Source organism: Protomyctophum bolini (assembly GCF_963924005.1).
Source record: "Protomyctophum bolini genome assembly, chromosome: 6".
In the NCBI taxonomy this organism is placed as follows: Eukaryota; Metazoa; Chordata; class Actinopteri; order Myctophiformes; family Myctophidae; genus Protomyctophum; species Protomyctophum bolini.
Window position 1 is genome coordinate 42088450 of NC_137867.1, and position 23849 is coordinate 42112298.

Genomic DNA, 23849 nt, shown 5'->3' on the forward strand with positions numbered 1-23849 from the left:
AAGTATACATATTATAAGCAATTAAAATCGCGCAATTAAAATAAAGATTTATACAATATATATATATATATATATTATGTATAAAAATAATAGAAAATTGTAGGTTTATATATATATATTATATATATATATATTATATATATATATATAAAATTGTAGGTTTATTTATTTATTTACATTGTAATTATATGAGTAAATGTATACTTTGGAAAATGGTACGAGGACACATCATTATCAGACCCTGCATTGCTATAATTATTTAATGACTATCCAGTGGACAAAAAAGGTTAGCCAATGGTATACAACCTAGACCGATACACCTACTGCACGTAAACAGAGCTGTATACTATTTAAATAGTCTTGAGGGGGGGAATGCTGCTATTTGTCATAAAATGACTGGAAATAAATGCTGCTATTTGTTTACAAAATGCTGTACCCCCCCTCCAACTATATAACCATATAACCACATGTCTGAAATATGAAAGTCAATACCGCCACCATCTGGCGAAGATAGGTTAGGTCCTAACCTGTCTTCGGAAGACTACAAAAATAAAAGGACCCAGGGATGACTAATCACGTGATATCAGTGGCACATTTGAAGCATAGCAGCCCCTCAGCAGCTGATCTGATCTCTGTCTCTCATTCTCTGTCCGTAACTCCGTGTTGAACTAATTCAAGTCAACATGGCTAAGTTGTTTCCCTTTGTGTCATTTACCCACCCGCTGCTTCTCCTTTTCTTGTTAGATGTGCTACAGGCTCTGCCAAGCAGCTATTTACAGGTATAGTAGTGAAATGTTTCTTAGAATGTTGTAGTGTTGTTGTTTACTTAAACCGTTTTGTTTAGTGTTTACTTTACCTCCTTTGGGTATCAAAGTATAAGTGCACTTAGCTCTGGTCCATAGCCGGCTTCTACTGCTTCAAGGCAATAGACCAGAGCTAAAGTGCACTGTCAGTTAGCCCTAACTGTCAGTAAGTGTGGAAACTCCAATCCCAAATCAGCATCTGAAATGTGGTCTGGTAGCCCTGAAACATGACTGTCATAATCGTGAAGTACGAGCATCATGTGAACCATGGCTAGTGGTCTGGAAGCTTGTTAGCATGCATGTTGTAACACAAGTCATTGTTTTATTGAGTCAGACTTCATAAAATAAATCCATGGCAGTCTTGATGCAAGGCTATAACATTGCTAAAGGAATGGTATTTGTTTTTGACCAGCTAGCAGATTATACAAAAGTGTTGTCATTGTCATCTATTTGAAGTGTGATATCATATCAAACCCAAGAATAAATTCTGAACTGAACCATTAACTGTTTTACATTTTTTGTCAGTCTCATGGGGGCCACAGGCACAGATTGAAGACGGACCATGAACCCAAGTTCACAGAGAAGTACTTCACCCAGATCCTGGACCACTTCAACTTTAACAGCATGGGAAACGGCACGTACAACCAGCGTTACTTAATTACAGGTACAAAAAAGTCTCTGGTATACTTGTGGTTCTCTAACTTCAAGAGAGGGCTCCCAAAATGACATGCTTTCCTGGTTTTAATGGGGGGGGGGGGCACAGTCGGTAGTGCCATCACCTCACAGCTAGAAGGTCCTGGGTTCGATTCCTGTTGGGCATGCTGTGGGCGCTGGGGGCATGTTCCCTCCTCCGTGTCAACAGTGCCCATACCTGAGGCGGGGTTGGCGATAGGGTCTTTTCTGTGTGGAGTTTGCATGTTCTCACCGTGTCCCCTAGGGTAGATACCCTCACAAAAACATGCCGTAATCCTGGTCTCTAAACTACCTCCCCCTGGCCAGCCGGGGCACCTGATGGAGGGGAAAGGAACTGGTTGGAATAACGTGTTCCTTCCACGCGCTACGTCCGGCTGGGGAAACTCTCCCCTGTCAGGTGAAAAGAAGCAGCTTTGACTCTTCATGCATAGAAGGGCGCATGAGGTCAGTCCGCTGCCCCCCCAGGTTGACAGAGGAAGTGTAGCGCCCAGGATTACATTAGATAATTGACACTGGGTGAAAAAATGGGTTGCAAAATCATGGGATATATATATATATATATATTTATACCCCAGTATGGACATACTGGGGTGGGATTAGGGAGCAGAAAACATACACGTTTGCCTCTCATAATTAACACTCCTCACCAATGGCGTTATCTTTCCTGTTTAGACGAATATTGGCAGAAAAGCTATGGGCCCATTTTCTTTTACACGGGCAACGAGGGAGATATCTGGGATTTTGCTCTCAACTCTGGATTCATCACGGAGCTGGCTGCACAGCAGGGGGCCTTGGTCATATTTTCCGAACACGTACGTAAGGCTGCTACATGTGTCTGCTCTGCTACACAGTAAAATCTCCCATGCTAATTTAACTCTGGACAGCGTACGAATGGACCAAGCAACACTCACAGAGTAGATTAGGTAGGTATTGCAATCAAACAATTGGATAACTGCATTCTAAAAATCTATTTAGCTGCTAAAATCACGATCAAACACACAGAGTAGGACGTTTCCTACATTGTCTGAGTCATGAAACTCATGTCTTGTGGCTGTTACTCATAATATTCTTTAGCATTCAAGTAGTGCTGCACGATTCTTGCTCAAATGTGAATCTCGATTTTCCTCCACAAAAATTTTGATCACTATTGTATTATTATTTTTCCCCATGAAAATATGTATTGTCTATTTATCTTTAGTCTGTAGTTGCTGAGCAATACTACATTCAAACCTCTCTTAAAGTCTCTCTCTTGTAGCAAAAACATAAGCGTAACTAAAATGAATTGGACAGCCAACTACAGTGCTGCACGATTCCTCCTCAAAAGAAATGAGATCACGTAGGTGTCTGAATCTAGATCTCAATCTTTTTTCTATTTAATAATTGTGCAGCACTACATTCAACCTAATCTGGCTTCACCAGGCTTTCCACCTCGGAGGAAAGCCTGGTCTGTGTGAACCGGTCTGGAGCGGATTCTATAGATGATATATTGCATGTTGTAGTATTGTTTTGTAGTCATCGGGCAGGAAGAATCATCCGCAACTTCCTTTTCCCTCAAACCGGAAGAATAACAATAAAAGCTCTCGTAGCCTGCTGCTTTTATTGAGAAAAATCGGTTTGAGGGGAAAGGAAGTTCCGGATGACTGATGACTACAAAACAATACTACAACATGACGTAGCGATATCATCCGCTCCCGACCGGATCATAAACCCGAAAAGGAATGCTGCCCAGGCTACATTCAACCTGACTTTATACATAGTGCATGCATGTGTACTTGATGCCTGACCAAAGTTGATACCCTCCCCCTTCCCCTGACAGAGATACTATGGCAAATCACTCCCTTTTGGACAAGAGTCCTTCAATATTCCAGAGGTCGGCTTGCTGACGGTGGAACAGGCACTGGCTGACTACGCTGTTATGATCAATGAGCTGAAATGGCAACTGGGTGCCACAGAATGTCCCGTCATTGTATTTGGTGGCAGGTAAGAACTCTCACGTTCTTAACATTTGATGCCACACTATAGGTCCAGTGTGAGTGCACTGTTAAGAGTAATTTAGGCCTGACCTCAAAATTAAAAATAAATCTTCTAAATCCTCCAGTTTACTGAAATAAATATTTTCTCGATTCTTAAAAAATAGCAGACCTACAAGCTCGTAGCGCGCTATGAGCTTGTAGGTCTGCTATTTTTCAATAGCTAAAGCATAACATAATGCTAACACCAAGAGGGGTTCCCGCCCAAAATGGGTTAACTCATCCAGTGCCACAGGTGGATACCAGTTTTGGCCCTCGTTGCCACCGAAGTCCATTATAAATAAAAGAAGGAATTTGTAATTATATTGTGCATGTAATGTGCATATCATCACCTGAACACCAGATTAGAGGAATTTTCGAAATCTGGATAAAGTAAAAAAATATATATTCTTTTGATTTTCTTTTTTGAAAAAATGCGTCCGACTCCAACGGCGCCCATGGCATTTTTGAGAAGCCTTGTCTATTTGTGTGAATCATGGCGATGATTTTATTGGCTGAGCACCCCCATAGCGATGATTTGATTGGCTGAGCAAAGTACGTAATGAGGATAAAAAGTGAGGGCAGAAAAGTGAGCACGCAAATTGTGATTGGCCGGAATGAGATGATGTATGATGATATTGTGCCCCTCACTTCATACAGGTGTGATTTTTTTTTAAATGTAGTCCTGCTATGAGAATGCAAAATAGAACTTAAAAAAAATAAATAACAAGTGTTACTTATGCCTCGTCTGATTCAATTCCCATTGTTTTGGCAATGCACAATGTAATGTATACGTATTGAATGTTTTGAAGAGAACGGATGCACTCCACCATAGTGTAGCGTTCCTTGACCCCTTCAAGAAAATGCCTTTTGCGATCAAATGATAATCGTTGAATGACTCTTTCTCATCTCTCCACTCCAGTTATGGAGGAATGCTGTCCGTCTATATGAGACTGAGATATCCAAACATTGTGACCGGGGCTCTGGCTGCTAGCGCCCCCATCTTGTCAACGGCAGGGATGGGAGACGCCGGACAGTTCTTCCGGGATGTTACGTCTGTGAGTGGGAACAAGTGTAACCAAAAAGAGGCATGGGACCTATAGAATAGGGTTTAATGTATATTTAGCTGTTTCTCAACCACCGAAAAGCTCTATTCCTAGTAAATACCAGACCTGAGTCACAACCATATAGTGTGGTACGAGGTGTATTTCCGTAGGATGTTTTTGCTAAAAGTGATTATTTTGCTTTGTTGGCTTTCATAGGGACCAAACTGTCAGAAAATGATGGGGTTCAAATTTTCCCGACACACACCCCTTATTTGGGGGGTCATATATTTTGGGACCTCCCATAATAGTACGCCAGACAATTAATGTCAGATTTTCATAATATTAGGGTTGTTTTATAGGTTTTTAAATATTCTGAGTTGATTTCTTACACTTTGAAAGTAGCCAGAATAATCTTTTCTGACTTTTGGTTGGGGTCTTTCTTCACCCGGGGCCCCCCGGACTCATCTCAGTACTCATTACATTCCTCGCTCTGCTCCTGTTCCAGAACAATGTCAAATTAGATAATAATTTAAGCATTAAAAGTTTTTATAGCTGGGCACTGATTACAAAAAAGGGTAGTTAGTTGGGTCTTCCACAGGGGGCCGGGACTAATTTTGCCCCTGTTCTTGCACCCATATATGTGATTTGCAAGTATTTCGAATAGTATTGGAATATCTTGCGTTTATGTAAAGTACTTTGATAGTTTATTAGTATTCTACCATCATTGTTGACAGATGTTACTGCAGGGAATAAAGGTATTGCAACTTCTCACTTTGGGCACGCAGAACGTGTCAATTTCACACACTATGCTCACACTAACAACACAACACACACAAACCTAAAGAGCCCATGGTCAATTACAATACATTATTTGCAGGATCTATTCATCTTCGTCATCATCGTCTTGAATGTCCTCCCTAATAGTGTTGACACAGTCTCCACCATAGCATTTGCAGAGAGGAGTGCAAGGCAGGTTATTGTTTGAGCAGCTGCACTGTCCCTTGCAACCTGCTTTGCAACCACATTTGATGAGCTCAAGTACTGCCTTTGGAGCAGGGAGGGCAAGACACCTGACTGGAACATACCCTCCACTATCTGAATTCCATCCATTTTGTTCGATTGGTGGAAGCTCAGGGCAATTTGTCAGGTATGAATGACTTATCCCGCATTGTGACGTAGTTGGCACAGAGTTGTGGTAGCAGTGCAGCACGAGTTGGAGGTAGCATCTCACCCTCACCCTCTTTGACCGAAATAGTTCCCATCTGAGTAATGGCAAGGTTGTTGGACCTTTTGGACTGTAAACACGGCATGCAAAATGCTCCAATGACTCCAATGGTGATGGAAGCTTGCCGTTAACAAGCTCAGGAGGAATGGAACCCATTCCAAGGTCCTTGAAGCAGTTAATGGCAGGATCATCATCATCAAGCCTCAAGTAGGCATTGACCCATGTCTTCTTGGAGATTCCAACTAATTTTCCTCCCCAGTCAGCACCAGAAAAATTGTGTAGACCCAGGAAAATTGTGTTGGCCCAGGAGGAATGTCATTTTTTGCCCCATCTGACACAAGCACTGATGAAACCAGACTCTTCAATGGTGTGTTCTCTTTGAACAGATTGCCTCCACAGTGCAACTCAATCAATTTACATTGCTTGAGAGCAGAGGCGGAAAGTTCTTATAACGGCAGGGGGTTCAAGCAGCCACGCCCCCCCCCCCCCCCCCCCCCAGCGGTGGAAAAAAACAAAAGCCACCTTATTAGCATTTGAATGCGGCATGCGCGGCGGCCCAACACCTATCTTGTAACCGGTATGTGACTACGTGCGACAACATGACCACTGGGAAGGGGACATTTCAGTGGACAGTCAGTGGGTGCATAATTTACTGCAGTGCATATAGATATATTTTGCCAAAATGCAGTGGGTTCAGTCGCGCCTTTGCCAAAATGCCAGGGGGTTCAATCGCGCCTCTGAACCCACGGAGTTTCCGCCACTGCTTGAGAGCATTTTCTCTTGACCTCTCCTGAGAGCTGATAATGTTCTTTCCTTGAAGACCTGGAAGCTTTTGGGAAGCTGTTGAGGTACTGATTCACTAGACCAGAAAGATGAGGTGTGGTAGTGACTAGTCGGTCCAGAGCTGCTTCATCTCTAGTGAGTCCAACCATCCCACCATGTCCCTTTAGCTTCTTGATTCCCTGCTCAAGGGCTTGATCTGTGAAGAGATGAGTGAACGGTATCTCTGACTTTGCCACCACAAATTCACCTGACTTCAGTGCGTTCCATGTTTCTGGGTCATCCTGTTCAAGAGCGTTCATTTGGGAAAGATAGACTGGCATCAGTCGAGCATATTTAAGGAGATCACAAGCAAAGAAATACTTGATAAGTTCCTCTAAGGATGACAAGTAGCCCTCCCAACAGAAAGACAAAGAGAAAAGATAAAGACGGCAGCAGCCTGGCTGATCTTTATTTAGCAGCAATATTTGCTACACTTGGGTCTGAGGCACCTTACTTTGAAAATAGCTGATCTACAAGCTCAAACTACAACCTTGTAGATCAGCTATTGTTGGCTAAAGTTCTCCTTGGAAAAGGGATGCTGTGGTTCAAGTGGTTTAATGTAAAAAAAGGAAAAAAAGTTCCTATCCCACAAATTATTTGGTGGGCCCCTGTATAGTAACTGAGGACCCCCTAGGGGTCATGTGCCCCCTGTGGAAGACCCCTGTATTGGCTACTACTTTTATTTTATTTTATATCAGCCCAGCTACAAATACTTTTATGCTTCATTTATGATCTAATTTTACGTTATTCTGGAACAGGAGCAGAGCAAGGAATGTTATATGAGAACTGGAATATTCCCAGGGTTCAGTCCGGGAGGTCCCAGGTGAGGAAACACCCCTACCAAAAGTCAAAAAAGATTCTTCTGACCACTTTAAAAAGTTTAAGAAATCAACTCTGAATGTTTTAAAACATACAAAACAATTCTAATATTATGAAAATCGGACATTAACTGGCTGGCATACTGTTCTGGGAGGTCCCAAATAGAAACGGGGTGGGTGTCGGGGAAATTTGAACCCCATCATTTTTTCATAGTTTGGACTCCTACGGGAGCTGTTTTTGACGCCTCGTACCACACTAATACTTTGTACCAAATCTCTTCGGCAAAAATAGCCAATCTACAAGCTTTTAAGGTTGGCTATTTTTGGCGAATGTTCTCCCCAGAATAAGGGGCGTTGGAGTTAAGACATACAAGATACAGCAAGGAGCTACAACGGAGACATCTGTGTTTTATGGTGTCAGGATAGGAAGTAGTATTTTGCAAATGGGCACATTTAGTAGTGAAATTGGCTTGCTCATCTATACAAATACATACAGAGCACAGTGTATATTTAGTCTGTATGTGTTTGTGTGCATGCGTGTGTTCTACAAGTTCTAAATAGAAGATGAATTACTTTGAAAATGCTGTATTATATGATCATAATAATAATAATCTTTGCCTGCTGGATTTCCTCCTCCAAAGGATTTTGAGAACTACGCCCCAGAATGTAAGGACGCTGTGAGAGGAGCATTCCAGCGTCTACAGGACCTGGCCGTACACCAAGGTAAATGCTTCAATCGGCTAAGAATCCCTACAATAGTACCTTAATCCAAAGGGCTTTGCAATTTGCATTACACTGTAACGCACATCGTAACCGTTACAGTTACATTTACGCACACAATCTCCACACACCGGTGGTGGAGGCACCCATGCAAGAAATGGCCTCGCGTAGCCTTTGCAATGCATATTGCCCCAGGCAGATTAAGTCTGGCCCCTGTCAATTGTGGGAGGAATTCACGGCCGAAGTGGCGACGAGCCAACCAGATTCATCTGGAACCAGGCTATAACCAACCAGGGCCCAGTATTCAAATATGGGGGTGGACATTGTGAGAAAAATACTAATCTAACACTTAGAGGCCACTAATATCCATGCAGTAATATTAGTATTGCGACGCGAGGCTATGCAAGCAAGGCATGACCCTCATTAGGGGTGGAAGCCAGAAGGAGCTGGGAATTGAACCATAGAGTCATAGTAATATCCCCGCCCCACCTATTCATTTCAATGAAAGTTGCTCACAGGCACATGAAGCATCCGAAAGTAGCTCTACTTCCGAGAACGTTGGAGCCAGACTGTAGAAGCGGAATGCATAGAATTAATTATAAATACGGAAGTCTTGCGATATCAGATTTGTCCACCAGGCTTCTGTGCCTTCAATAATCCAATGCATGCGGTGTGTAGTGTACCAACTAACTTACTAAAAGCCTGGCATGTCTGTCTTGTCTCGCGACAGTTCTATGATGATTGAATGAATGAATGTTTTTATATAGCACTTTCAAAACTATGTTCCAAAGTGCTGCACAGAGCAATCTAATAATGACCATTACCTGGCCATTCACAGCATCTCCAAACTGTGGCACAGTAACCAGCAGTAGTACTCTCTCTGTCCTCTTATGAGTATTATACTGTATTGTACTTTAGCATTTATGTACACATCTTCTATCTCTCCCATATGCTTTATTTTATTTGATTTCTTGTCTTTGTTTAAAAAAATATAGAAAAACCTGTGGATGCAAGAAATGTTATTTGAAATTTGATATGATGATATGAGTATTGATGTCCTTAACCCATTTTGAGTGGGAACCCTTTTTGGTGGTTACATACATTATGTAATAATGTAGCTATTGTAAAATAGCAGATCTACAAGCTATGAACTTGTAGGTCTGCTATTTTTGAAAAATCGTTCAAATGTGCCTCAAATCTTTCAGAAAATTGTCATGATTTAGAAACCTTTTTTTCTTTTTTTTTCGACGTCTGGCCTAAATGGGTTAAATAAAGAATATAAGAAAAAAAAGAAACCAGCGAGCCTGGAACAGAAAAAGAACACTTTCAGTTTCAAAGTAGAGGCGCTCCGATTGATCCACCTCTACTTTCGTGGTATCTGACTCGTCCACAGATTACAGCCGCGTCCAATCGGAGTTCTCCCTGTGCAAGCCTCCCGCCTCTCTTAAGGACATCCACCAACTGAAGGGTCTGCTGAGGAATGCGTTCACCCTGATGGCCATGCTGGACTACCCATACAGTACACATTTCTTTGGGAACTCCATGCCAGCAAACCCTGTCAAGGTACAGGAGATGAATAAACTGGTTCAGGGAAGAGTATATAATAAGAATAAGAAATAAATTACAAGACAATATTTTACACCCCCCCCCCCCCCCAAGACAGGAAGGTGAAATCTTCCATTACTACCTCGCGCTAATAATAAGTCTGATAATATTCTAAAAGAGATGCATGGTGAAGTCAGAAATGTGGACAGAACATCGCCGATTTGTCCGAACCATGGACAGAGCTGTAGATTCAGAGTAAATTGGGAAGATTGTTGGGAGTAAATCAAGGAAGCTTTGAAAAGGAAAGGACATGGTCACGTGACTGGCTGCGCCATGACACTTTCATGGATGCTTTGATGGGAGCCAAACTACACCAAGGACTGTCTAAAGAGGACGAGACGCGAAGACCGTACGGGCGACGCCATGTTGCTCCATGGTGCTCCATGGAAGGAAATAAACATGCGCAGTTGAGACCAGGAAGTTGTACATGCCCAAATTTGTGCATGTACAACTTCCTGGTCTCAACTGCGCATATTTCTTTCCTTCCAGGGAGCAACATGGCGTCCGTATGGTCTTCGCTTCTCGTCCTCTTTAGATAGTCCTTGGAGTAAACCAGGAAGTGAACAGCAAAACATCTCCAGGCCAGATGCAGGACAGCCTCTGTAAAATTTTTTGATTTTAGCCGTTTAGCGCATTTTATATCATAAAAAATGAACTAAGGCGTGTCCACACATCCTTAGCACCCCACGGCTTTATTTGAGAGGACACGTGGACATGTCTTTAGCATAAGTGTTAAACAAGTTTATATAAGTCTATTAAGGGCAGTTTACAACCAAGCACTATAATGATAAACTATAACCGTATTGTTCGTGTTTGTTTTTCTGTTCTAATCTAAGACAGTGGTGCTTGCCTTGAGACCCCACAAGCCCCCCCCCCCCCCCCAGCTAAATGTGTTCATATTCAGTTGTTTCAAAATCACTTTAACCACTTAAACCCTTGAAAATAGCCAACCTACAAGGCTATTTTCAAAAAAGTCTTAACCTAGAACAGAATATTTCTGAAACATTTTAATAACGCATCTTATGAGGTTGAGACCTTGGCACAAAGTATTTTCAGATGGCGGTCCCCTGCCAAATATAAATGAATTTGTGGGTCCTTGACATAAAAACACTGAAGATGCCATAGCTTGTTCCTTCATCAGCACTTTAGAAACCCCTTGTCCCTTTCGTCCATGCTAAATAAAACCCCTTGTCCCTTTTTGTGCTCTTTCTTTCTTTCTTTCTTTCTTTCTTTCTTTCTTTCTTTCTTTCTTTCTTTCTTTCTTTCTTTCTTTCTTTCGTTTTACTATTTTGAAAAAACTTTTACTTCCAATTTCCAGTACTTCTACTCCACTACATCTCAGAGCCAACATTTTAACTTTTACTCCACTACAATTATTTGAAAACTTTAGTTACTTTGTCGATTTAAATTTTGATTAGAAAACATACATTAACCACTTCAACCCTATACATTTCAGAGAAAAACTTGCGCTTTCTCGATAGCGAAACTCGCGCTATCGAGAGCGCGAGTTTTTCTCGCACTGTCTCGATAGTGCGAGGAAAAACTTGCGCTTTCTCGATAGTATTTTCAATAGATTTTGTACACATTTTGAACTTGAGAAATGGGACATTTTGCAATATGAGTACTTTTACTTTTAGTACTTAAAGTACATTTTGATGCCAATACTTTTGTACTTTTACTCAAGTACATTTTCAATTCCGTACTTTTACTTGTAACAATTGGTAATTTCACTTAACCCATTTTGGTGTTAGCATTATGTTATGCTTTAGCTATTTAAAAATAGCAGATCTACAAGCTCGTAGCGCGCCACCGAGTGGCGCGCTACGAGCTTGTAGGTCTGCTATTTTTGAAAAATCGAAGAACGACTGACATTTTTAGAATCTGATCTCAGGTCAGAATGGGGTTAATCAGACCAGTGTGTGTCCAGTGGAAACCTCGTATGAATCTGATCTCAGGTCAGAATGGGTTAAGTAAAACAATTGAGTGCTTTTCCCACCACTGAGTATATTGTATTGGATTGACGTGTGTGTTTCCAGGTGGCATGTGACACGATGCTAAGTGGACCTGATCTGCTGGAGAACCTCAGAAACACTGCAGGTAAAATGATTAATGCATGTATACTGTAATTAAAGTTTAACCTCTTGAATCACCAGCGCCCCAATTCTGTGGCTAACATTCGGTGAAAATAAAGGCTCACAAGGTATTGCGGCGTGCTGAGAGCTATGGACTGTTTTTGAAGATATTTAGATTAGTGACAATAAGGGGGGCTACAGGTGGGTGGCGCTTGCATAGAACCCTTAGCAATACGATCAAGATAAGGCTTTAAGTTATTAATGAGAGGATACCATGTAACTTCAAAACGTGATTTGGTTACCTGCCCTCTACCGAATCGACTATTGTGTAGATAATATAATCATGCCCAGTTTTATTTTTCTCACCTCCAATATGCCTATGGAATTTGAAATGCATAAATTTAATTATCTCTTCAGATGATTTTCCTATCGGTGCACTCTAGAGGGCACTAGTCTGCTTCCTTCAAACTCATGAAGTGATTGCAAGTTTCTTTTAAGTGAGATGTGCTTCACTTGGGGTTAAAAACGGCAGCAGACGCTTGTATCCAGAGTGAGTTACAAAGTAAATGTCCTGAACACAAATCGACAAACGACAGGTTAAATGGTCAAATGGTTGTCATCATACCCAGAAGTTAAGTTCTGACCTGAGATCAGATTCTAAAAATGTCTTCTACATCCTGACAGTTTTCTGAAAAAGCTATGTTTCTATTGTCAGTCGTTCTTCGATTTTTCAAAAATAGCAGACCTACAAGCTCGTAGCGCGCCACTCAGTGGCGCACTATGAGCTTGTAGATCTGCTATTTTTCAATGGCTAAAGCATAACATAATGCTAACACCAAAAGGGGTTCCCGCCCAAAATGGGTTAAACATTGTTAATCTCACTTTGCCACTCGATTTGACACTCACTTTATTCCCTCTATTTGAGATGTTAAGACCATTGCAGGCAAGCAAGTGTATTTTTTAAATCCATCAATTTTTATATGGGAACAAAATTGTTTGATTTGTTTCAATTATATAAACTGCACCCGGCCGGCCCTTTCCACACCACCATGACGTCAACATAATGTATGCTCCGTTGTACAATGGTGTCGTACAAACGCGTCCCCAACAACGGCGAATCTTCCTGTAAACCCTTTCCAATGGCTTCCCTCTAGGGATAGTGTACAACTCTACAGGCGACCTGCAGTGCTTTGACCTGTATTCCTTGTATGTGGAGTGCGCCGATCCCACTGGCTGTGGGCTGGGCTTCAACAGCTTGGCTTGGGACTACCAGGTAAGCTAATGTAACGTTAGTGTCGGTTGGCGCTGCACGCAGTGCACGGTTCTTGCATCAATGTGAATCTCGATTTTCCTCCACAAGAATTGATGAAAATGTTTATTTGTCTTCAGTCTGTAGTTGCTGAACATTACATTAGTACAAAATGTAGCACCTGGAGCCTAATTAATAACTAACTAATGTGGCTTTAGACAGACATCAAAGTGCTTGACTTAAACCTTTCTTAAAGTCTCTCTCTTGTAGCAAAAACACGAGAGTAACTAAAATTAATTTGATTCTTGCTTAAAATGTAGTAATAAGATTGCATAACTGGCTGATCAGTGTCGGTCACCTAAAATAATTTCAACCATTACATAACAGTGTTTTGGGGTCCAGGTTTGTTATTATTTGAGATCAGTGAATGACTATCGAATGAGATGTGTACACAAATTAAATTTAGAAAAATGTAAGTTTATTTTTACTTAAGATTCTACATCATGATTTTGCTTTTGCTCTAGACTAGAGGTACTAGAAACCTTTGATTTATATTGAACTCATTGATGATTTTTTACAAATTTCTTTTTTTGGTTAAAACCCATTAATCTGTATTATTATATATTATATATATATAATATATTATATATAATCTGTACCGTTCCGATACCAATATGGCATATACGGCGTACCGACACTGTGGTTACTTGCAGTTGCATGTGTCTAATTGCATGGAGAATCGGTTTGGGCTTAAGTCTGAGAGTGTACGAATGAAACCAAGTGGACCCTTAATGGCAAAAACCACCATAGTATGTCAAAATATTAATTTCTCAAGCTCACCAGCATCAATTACACAAACCGTGACCGCAGCTACCAGCCTATTAAAGGCTGACCCCAAATCATGAAATACACTGATGACCCCAAAATCAAAGTCACGTAAAAGAAACCTTGGAGTTCTATTCTAAGAGCCCTGTAGAAACACCACCCACCACGGTGCATCTAATTCTAACCTCCTTTCTGTGGTTGCAGGCGTGTACAGAGATTGAACTCTGCTACGACAGCAACAACGTGACGGACATGTTTCCTCCCATGCCCTTCACGGAGAGGGACCGCGAGGCGTACTGCTCCAAGCGCTGGGGCGTGATCCCACGGCCCGGCTGGCTCAAAACGCAGTACTGGGGAAACGGTGAGTGATCCCACGCCGGGCCCTGGCTCAAAACGCAGTACTGATGAGATATGATGAGATGAGATATACTTTATTGTCCCACGAGGGGAAATTTGTCTTTGGCAAAAGTGCATTAGTACATCAACGCTTTTTCAACAGACAGACAATACACAAAAGACAATACACAGTAGCAGCAAAGTACAAGTCACAAGAGAAGTGCAAATTGCAATAAGAGAAGGTATATAATATAAAAAAGTGCTAGAGTATTCACAGTTTATACTAGTATCACAATCACAGTAAAGTGCAATAAATAACTGATGAAGGTCAAGAAGTCCCTTCCCCACTAAGAACTATGTGGCGGTTGTTTAGTAGAACAATTGAAGTGGGATGACAATAAAGTTTGAAGCGGTTGCTCTTGCAACGACACGCTCTGTAGCATCTACCAGAGGGTAACAGCTCATACTCTGAAGATAATATATGTGATCAGACAACACTCTATTTGACAGACTGAGCACCGTTTTCTCAAAGATTGTCTGAAGAGATCGAGAATCTTTCCTACCAATTACCTTCATGGCTGTTTTTTTCCATTTTAGCTATTCTAGATTTGAGCTGGACAGAGAGTGTCCCAAACCAAGCTGACATGCCATATGTTATAATGCTACCTAGCACTGCATCATAGAAGGTTGACATGACTCCCTTGCTCACACCAAAGAGCCTGAGCCTGCGGAGAAAGTGCAGCGTTGTGCCAAATTGGCACACAGATAGTCCACATGGACATTCCATTTGAGCTGGTTGTCCATTTGGATCACCAGGTACTTGTATGATACAACCTGCTCAATTTGCGTGCCCCCCATGACCACTGGGTCATGGATGTGGACACCTTTTTGATCGAAGATCATCTCTTTGGTTTTTGTGGTGTTTAACATAAGGTGGCTATTATCACACCAGTCTTTAAAGTTATTGATCTCACTGATATAACCCACCGGGTGTTCAACACCCCTCAACAGGCTGACTATTACAGTGTCATCAGAAAATTTCAAGATGAAGTTGTTTGGCTGACTGCTTCTGCAGTCATTTGTGTAGGCAGTGAAAATAAATAGTGAACTCACCCCCCCTTGTGGCACACCTTTGCTACACAATTTAGAGCTTGAGAGTACTGAGTTCACCTTTACCTGTTGAGATCTGTTTAACATGGAGTGGAACCATCTAATGATGACTGGATTTACATTAATGTTATTTAGCTTTTGGACAAGTAACAGAGGGCTTACAGTATAAAAAGCAGAACTGAAGTCCGCAAAAAGTGCTTGCTAATTAAATGGGTTATACTGACTACAGCATCCTCAGTGCTGCGCCAAGCCCTGTAAGCGAATTGTAAAGGAGGCCACCTGAGACTTAAGTGAGTTCACGATAATTCTCTCAAAACATTTCATAACACCACAAGTTAAAGCAATAGGTCTATAATCTTTGTTCACAGAGGGACAAGATACTTTGGGAACAGGAATTATTAGTGACTTTTTCCAGATATCAGGAACCATGTGTTTGTCTACAGACTGTTGGAAAATAGGGCACCAGGCAGCCGTAATCTCTTCAAAGTACTTCTTTAACAACAAGGCAGGCAAACCATCAGGCCCCGTTGATACCCTGCTAAAGACACTCTGGACCTGTTTAGGATCAATGAGAAGTCGATCAGAAGCGTTACACATGATAGAATCAATATTAAAGTCCACAGACGGCCTGCTCTGAGGAGTCAGTGTCCTGACGGAGGAAAAAGTCATTCAATTCATTGGCTTTTTCTAGTTCATCCAGTGTAGCAATGGGATTTCGGTTTGTGTTCATGTTCATTGTTTTTTTCATATGATCCCATAGACCCTTAGTGTTCATGGTGCCGACACTCTCCTCTAGTGCAGCTCGGTGGTTTCTTTTGGCCAGGGACAACATCCGATTTAGCTCCCTTTGGGCCACAGCCATGCCCCCCCTGTCCCCATTTTAAAAAGCCACTTTCTTGCTGTTAATACAGGCTTTTACCTCCTTGGTGATGTAGGGCTTGTTGTTAGGGAAGTGGCGAATGGACTTTTTTAGGACGACATTGTCCACACAGAAGTTAATATAATCCGTTACGGTCTCTGTAGCCTCGTTCAATTCAAGATCATGAAAAATGCTCCAGTCTGTGCATAGGAAGCAGCCCTTAAGAGCCTCCACACTGTCCTCTGACCACTGTATCACAGTTTTTTGGACAGGCTTACTGGACTTTAAGACAGATTTGTAAGTGGGCATGAGTTGGACAGTCGAGTGATCCGAGTTGGCAAGAGGAGGGAGAACCTTGGCTCTGTACGCATGTTTGATGTTGCCATAATATTTGTCTAGCACATTTTTGTTCCTTGTACCACATTTGACATACTGGTGAAACCCAGGTAAAACTGGCTCCAGTCTACATTGGTAGTTTCAGTCGACTAAATATCATAAGACTTCAGTCGACTGAATCTACAGTTGATTTAGTCGACTAAAATGTATTTTGGTGGGCCTTGATGCCGTTGGCTGTAATGAATGTTTTTACACTTGCTGAAAACACATGTAAAATGGCTTATACTGGATCTCTTGTCCACTAATCCCTAACTAACATTTTAGTCTAGTTTTTATTGGTTGATGAAATGGTCAGTATATTTAGTCTTAGTTTTAGTCATCATAGCTTAGTTTTCATTTAGTGTCCATGTAGTTTTTGTCAGTAGAAAAAGGTAGTCGACGGACATTTTTTGTCTTAGTTTTAGTCGACGAAATCATCAAGTAGCCTGGAAACCAGACAAAACTTCCCAAAAATGTAAATGATATTAGTCTGGCCTCTAAAATTTGTCATACAAAAATAAAAAAGATATTTCAAACACATTTCAATTCAATCAAATATCTTTGAAAAACTTGGTCCTAGAATAAATAATAAAAGTAACTTGTATGTTTATTTTTAAATTTTGTCCCTTTTTTAAATTTGACTCTATCTGTTTGGAAAAGTAGCTTCACGTCATTGATCCTCACAGTTAAGTTGCTTCTTGCCAGTGGTGTCTTCTAAAGTAGTCGGTATAATAACAATGTCCATTGTCCTTGCAATCGACGCAATGTTATGCTTCATTTTATATTCCCTCGTACGATGGCATTCGTTCACAGAAAATAGAACTATTTGGTCGTCGTCGCTGAAACTACTTCTAATGAAGCCTGTTTTCGTTCCTTTTCAGACCTCTCCACAGCCAGCAACATCATTTTCTCCAATGGAGATCTGGACCCATGGGCAAACGGAGGGGTAACATTCACACAAGCAACCTTGTTTTTTCAGCAAACTTTAAATTAAATTAAAACTCTTTCCATGCCCATGATGCCTTGGACGACTTTTTCCAACTTGTCAATCAAGCATGCAACCCAGCATAAAATGACTTGTCAATCTCTTCTCCACTAGTCCCTCCGTAACATTTTAGTCTAGTTTTTAGTTGTTGACAAAATTGTCTATATATTTAGTCATCATAGCTTAGTTTTCATTTAGTGTTTATTTAGTTTCCCTGGTGGTCGACGAACACTTTTCATCATAGTTTTAGTCAACAAAACACTAATGAATAACGTGTTCCTTCAACGCGCTACGTCCAACCAGGGAAACTCCCCCCTGTCAGGTGTAAAGGAGCAACTTGGACACTCAAGCAAGAAGGGAGCATGAGTTAAGTCCGTTGCTCTCCCCAGATTGGCGGAGGGTGTATAGAGCCCAGGATCACAGTAGATAATTGACACAGGGGTGAAAAATGGGTTACAAAATCGTGGGATAAAAAAAATATAAAAAAAAAACAAAAAAAACACTAATGAGTTAATTGGCTCTGGGCTTGTTGGTTTTCCATTAGGTGCGGAAGTCGTTGAGCTCATCGTTGATTGCGATCACCATACCAGAAGGAGCCCACCATCTAGATTTGAGGTAAAGTTGGCCTCATGTCCTCCTCATAGATCAGGGGTCCTCAACTGGCGGACCGCGGACCACCTCTATGTGGACCCTGGGCAAAAAGTCCCCCCAGTATCCCCCTGAGTGCCTCCCCAGTGCCTCCCCAGTGCCTCCCCAGTGCCTCCTCAGTGACCCCCCAGTGTCCCCCCAGTGTCCCCCCAGTGTCCCCCCAGTGTCCCCCCAGTGTCTCCCCAGTGTCTCCCCAGTGTCTCCCCACTGTCCCCCAGTGCCCCCCAGTGTCTGCCAGTGCCTCCCAGTGTCTGCCCAGTGCCTCCCCAGTGTCCCCCCAGTGCCTCTCCAGTGTCTGCCCAGTGCCTCCCCAGTGTCCCCCAGTGCCTCCCCAGTGCCTCCCCAGTGTCCCCCAGTGCCTCCCCAGTGCCTCCCCAGTGCCTCCCCAGTGCCTGCCCAGTGCCTCCCCAGTGTGCCTCCCCAGTGTCCCCCTGAGTTTCCCCCCAGTGCAAGTAATAATACAAATTCATCTTAAATTAATTAATTGATCAAATGAATTAATTAATCAAAACCCTCATGGGACCAGACCTTAGTCTTTTTCAAAACATATTAGTGGACCTTCAGCATTTCTAGTCGAGGACCCCTGTCATAGATCATTCAACCATGCAGACCTGTCATAGATCATTCAACCATGCAGACCTGTCATAGATCATTCAACCATGCTGCTACATTACATAGAATAGATTTTTGGATGATAATGTCTCTGTCTGGTCATGTCTTTGTCCTTCAGAGAATCTAACGACGCCGACCCGGTATCTGTAATTAATGCCAGGAAGACGGAATCAGACGTCATTGCCCAGTGGGTGAAGATGGAAAGAGTGAGATTGCAGAAGTCACATTTTAATATGGCTTAATTTCCATGAGTGACTGACACAAGCATATGATTATTGTTTTACTTATCTTGTTCAATAAAATTTTCAATCACCTTTTTTTTATAAAATTAAAGCAAAATCCAGCGTTTTATTGTAAACTAAGAAAAAGTGCTCCACAGGTCTCCACCGGGTCGGGAACCAGGCGGGTCCGATTAAAGATGGGACACAATGCCTCCCTGCTTGGCACTCTGCATCAATGGGTTGGATTGGGGGGAGGGGGCAAATCAACTAATCGAATGATTCCGGAGTGCTGCACGGTAGGGCTGCAACAATTAATCGTAATCGAATCGATTATTCAATTAGTTGTCAACTAATTTAGTAATCGATTAATCGAATCGGCAACTAATCACTAGTTTTTTGCAATTTATCATAGGTTATCCATCTCTCTTCACAAGCAAAATATGACAATGATTATAGTATCAAGAACAAAACATATGGGTTGAATATTTATTTTTAAATGACCTATTTGAGTTCAGAAGAGTACTGTTCCTTTTAGACTGACACATGTGTAGCTATTCTTTAATCAAATGTATGCAATCAGAATAAGTCTAAAGACACCATGAGTTGCTTTAATTCATTTGAATCAGCAGCTAATCAAATGCATTTTTGAATGAATTATATTTTTTGTTAGAACATGTCTAAAATAACCTAAAATATATTTCTAAGGTGATGGCTAAATAAGTGTATTAATCGTTTAAATAATCGGCAGATTAATCGATTATGAAAATAATCGTTTGTTGCAGCCCTACTGCATGGCTGCAGCTCAGGTAGCCCCTTTCAGGACCCTTGGTTACCTTTTCTGTAATTCTACGGCAGTACCCTAGGGTCCCTTACAAGTTTTCCTCGATAGCGCGAGAAAAACTTGCGCTTCCTCGATAGCGCGAGAAAAACTTGCGCTTCCTCGATAGCACGAGAAAAACTTGCGCTTCCTCGAAAACGCGAGAAAAAGTTGCGCTTCCTCGATAGCGCGAGAAATAATCAGAAATGAGAAATAAGAAATGAGAAAAAAAAATAACCCTCGTTTCTCATCATTTTGGACCGTGGGCTATAGCCCATATCGTACGGCATACTATAGCGCGCCGTTTTTCATCATTTTTGAAGATTTGAAAAAAATGACGAAATGACAAACGATGGGTTATAGCCCATGTTTTTTGAAATTTTGAAAAAAAAAAGTTATCCTCGTTTCTCATCATTTTGGACCATGGGCTATAGCCCATATCGTACGGCATACTATAGCGCGCTGTTTTTCATCATTTTTGAGGATTTGAAAAAAATGACGAAATGACAAAAACGATGGGTTATAGCCCATGTTTTTTGAAATTTTGAAAAAAAAAGTTAGCCTCGTTTCTCATCATTTTGGACCGTGGGCTATAGCCCATATCGTACGGCATACTATAGCGCGCCGTTTTTCATCATTTTTGAGGATTTGAAAAAAATGTAAAAATGACAAAAACGATGGGTTATAGCCCATGTTTTTTGAAATTTTGAAAAAAAAAGTTAGCCTCGTTTCTCATCATTTTGGACCATTGGCTATAGCCCATATCGTACGGCATACTATAGCGCGCCGTTTTTCATCATTTTTGAAGATTTGAAAAAAATGACGAAATGACAAAAACGAAAGGTTATAGCCCATGTTTTTTGAAATTTTGAAAAAAAAAGTTAGCCTCGTTTCTCATCATTTTGGACCATGGGCTATAGCCCATATCGTACGGCATACTATAGCGCGCCGTTTTTCATCATTTTTAAAGATTTGAAAAAATTACGAAATGACAAAAACGATGGGTTATAGCCCATGTTTTTTGAAATTTTGAAAAAAAAAGTTAGCCTCGTTTCTCATCATTTTGGACCATGGGCTATAGCCCATATTGTACGGCATACTATAGCGCGCCGTTTTTCATCATTTTTGAAGATTTGAAAAAAATGACAAAAACGAAAGGTTATAGCCCATGTTTTTTGAAATTTTGAAAAAAAAAGTTAGCCTCGTTTCTCATCATTTTGGACCATGGGCTATAGCCCATATCGTACGGCATACTATAGCGCGCCGTTTTTCATCATTTTTGAAGATTTGAAAAAAATGACAAAATGACAAAAACGAAAGGTTATAGCCCATGTTTTTTGAAATTTTGAAAAAAAAAGTTAGCCTCGTTTCTCATCATTTTGGACCATGGGCTATAGCCCATATCGTACGGCATTCTATAGCGCGCCGTTTTTCATCATTTTTAAAGATTTGAAAAAATTACGAAATGACAAAAACGAAAGGTTATAGCCCATGTTTTTTGAAATTTTGAAAAAAAAAGTTAGCCTCGTTTCTCATCATTTTGGACCATGGGCTATAGCCCATATCGTACGGCATACTATAGCGCGCCGTTTTTCATCATTTTAGAAGATTTGAAAAAAATGACGAAATGACAAAAACGAAAGGTTATATATAGCCCATGTTTTTTGAAATTTTGAAAAAAAAAGTTAGCCTCGTTTCTCATCATTTTGGACCATGGGCTATAGCCCATATCGTACGGCATACTATAGCCCGCCGTTTTTCATCATTTTTGAAGATTTGAAAAAAATGACGAAATGACAAAAACGAAAGGTTATAGCCCATGTTTTTTGAAATTTTGAAAAAAAAAGTTAGCCTCGTTTCTCATCATTTTGGACCATGGGCTATAGCCCATATCGTACGGCATACTATAGCGCGCCGTTTTTCGTCATTTTTAAAGATTTGAAAAAAATTACGAAATGACAAAAACAATGGGTTATAGCCCATGTTTTTTTAAATTTTGAAAAAAAAAGTTAGCCTCGTTTCTCATGATTTTGGACCATGGGCTATAGCCCATATCGTACGGCATACTATAGCGCGCCGTTTTTCGTCATTTTTGAAGATTTGAAAAAAATGACAAAATGACAAAAACGAAAGGTTATAGCCCATGTTTTTTGAAATTAAAAAAAAAAAAGTTAGCCTCGTTTCTCATCATTTTGGACCATGGGCTATAGCCCATATCGTACGGCATTCTATAGCGCGCCGTTTTTCATCATTTTTAAAGATTTGAAAAAATTACGAAATGACAAAAACGAAAGGTTATAGCCCATGTTTTTTGAAATTTTGAAAAAAAAAGTTAGCCTCGTTTCTCATCATTTTGGACCATGGGCTATAGCCCATATCGTACGGCATACTATAGCGCGCCGTTTTTCATCATTTTAGAAGATTTGAAAAAAATGACGAAATGACAAAAACGAAAGGTTATAGCCCATGTTTTTTGAAATTTTGAAAAAAAAAGTTAGCCTCGTTTCTCATCATTTTGGACCATGGGCTATAGCCCATATCGTACGGCATACTATGGCGCGCCGTTTTTCATAATTTTTAAAGATTTGAAAAAATTTACGAAATGACAAAAACAATGGGTTATAGCCCATGTTTTTTTAAATTTTGAAAAAAAAAGTTAGCCTCGTTTCTCATCATTTTGGACCATGGGCTATAGCCCATATCGTACGGCATACTATAGCGCGCCGTTTTTCGTCATTTTTGAAGATTTGAAAAAAATGACGAAATGACAAAAACGAAAGGTTATAGCCCATGTTTTTTGAAATTTTGAAAAAAAAAGTTAGCCTCGTTTCTCATCATTTTGGACCATGGGCTATAGCCCATATCGTACGGCATACTATAGCGCGCCGTTTTTCGTCATTTTTAAAGATTTGAAAAAAATTACGAAATGACAAAAACAATGGGTTATAGCCCATGTTTTTTTAAATTTTGAAAAAAAAAGTTAGCCTCGTTTCTCATGATTTTGGAACATGGGCTATAGCCCATATCGTACGGCATACTATAGCGCGCCGTTTTTCGTCATTTTTGAAGATTTGAAAAAAATGACAAAATGACAAAAACGAAAGGTTATAGCCCATGTTTTTTGAAATTTAAAAAAAAAAAGTTAGCCTCGTTTCTCATCATTTTGGACCATGGGCTATAGCCCATATCGTACGGCATTCTATAGCGCGCCGTTTTTCATCATTTTTAAAGATTTGAAAAAATTACGAAATGACAAAAACGAAAGGTTATAGCCCATGTTTTTTGAAATTTTGAAAAAAAAAGTTAGCCTCGTTTCTCATCATTTTGGACCATGGGCTATAGCCCATATCGTACGGCATACTATAGCGCGCCGTTTTTCATCATTTTAGAAGATTTGAAAAAAATGACGAAATGACAAAAACGAAAGGTTATAGCCCATGTTTTTTGAAATTTTGAAAAAAAAAGTTAGCCTCGTTTCTCATCATTTTGGACCATGGGCTATAGCCCATATCGTACGGCATACTATGGCGCGCCGTTTTTCATAATTTTTAAAGATTTGAAAAAAATTACGAAATGACAAAAACAATGGGTTATAGCCCATGTTTTTTTAAATTTTGAAAAAAAAAGTTAGCCTCGTTTCTCATCATTTTGGACCATGGGCTATAGCCCATATCGTACGGCATACTATAGCGCGCCGTTTTTCGTCATTTTTGAAGATTTGAAAAAAATGACGAAATGACAAAAACGAAAGGTTATAGCCCATGTTTTTTGAAATTTTGAAAAAAAAAGTTAGCCTCGTTTCTCATCACTTTGGACCATGGGCTATAGCCCATATCGTACGGCATACTATAGCGCGCCGTTTTTCATCATTTTTGAAGATTTGAAAAAAATGACGAAATGACAAAAACGAAAGGTTATAGCCCATGTTTTTTGAAATTTTGAAAAAAAAAGTTAGCCTCGTTTCTCATCATTTTGGACCATGGGCTATAGCCCATATCG

General features: G+C 40.6%; 1 protein-coding gene across 1 annotated transcript; it reads left to right on the forward strand.

The window, feature by feature from the left end:
- The first annotated feature begins 596 nt into the window (after positions 1-596).
- dpp7 (dipeptidyl-peptidase 7) lies at positions 597-19137 on the forward strand. The gene is made up of 13 exons (XM_080765615.1): positions 597-779; positions 1329-1467; positions 2169-2308; positions 3313-3476; positions 4428-4563; positions 8058-8139; positions 9530-9699; positions 11778-11838; positions 12968-13086; positions 14092-14248; positions 17449-17513; positions 18097-18167; positions 18931-19137. Exons 1-13 carry the CDS (start codon positions 684-686, stop codon positions 19052-19054), a joined length of 1524 nt encoding a protein of 507 aa, XP_080621741.1. The 5' UTR covers positions 597-683; the 3' UTR covers positions 19055-19137.
- Positions 19138-23849: the final 4712 nt, after the last annotated feature.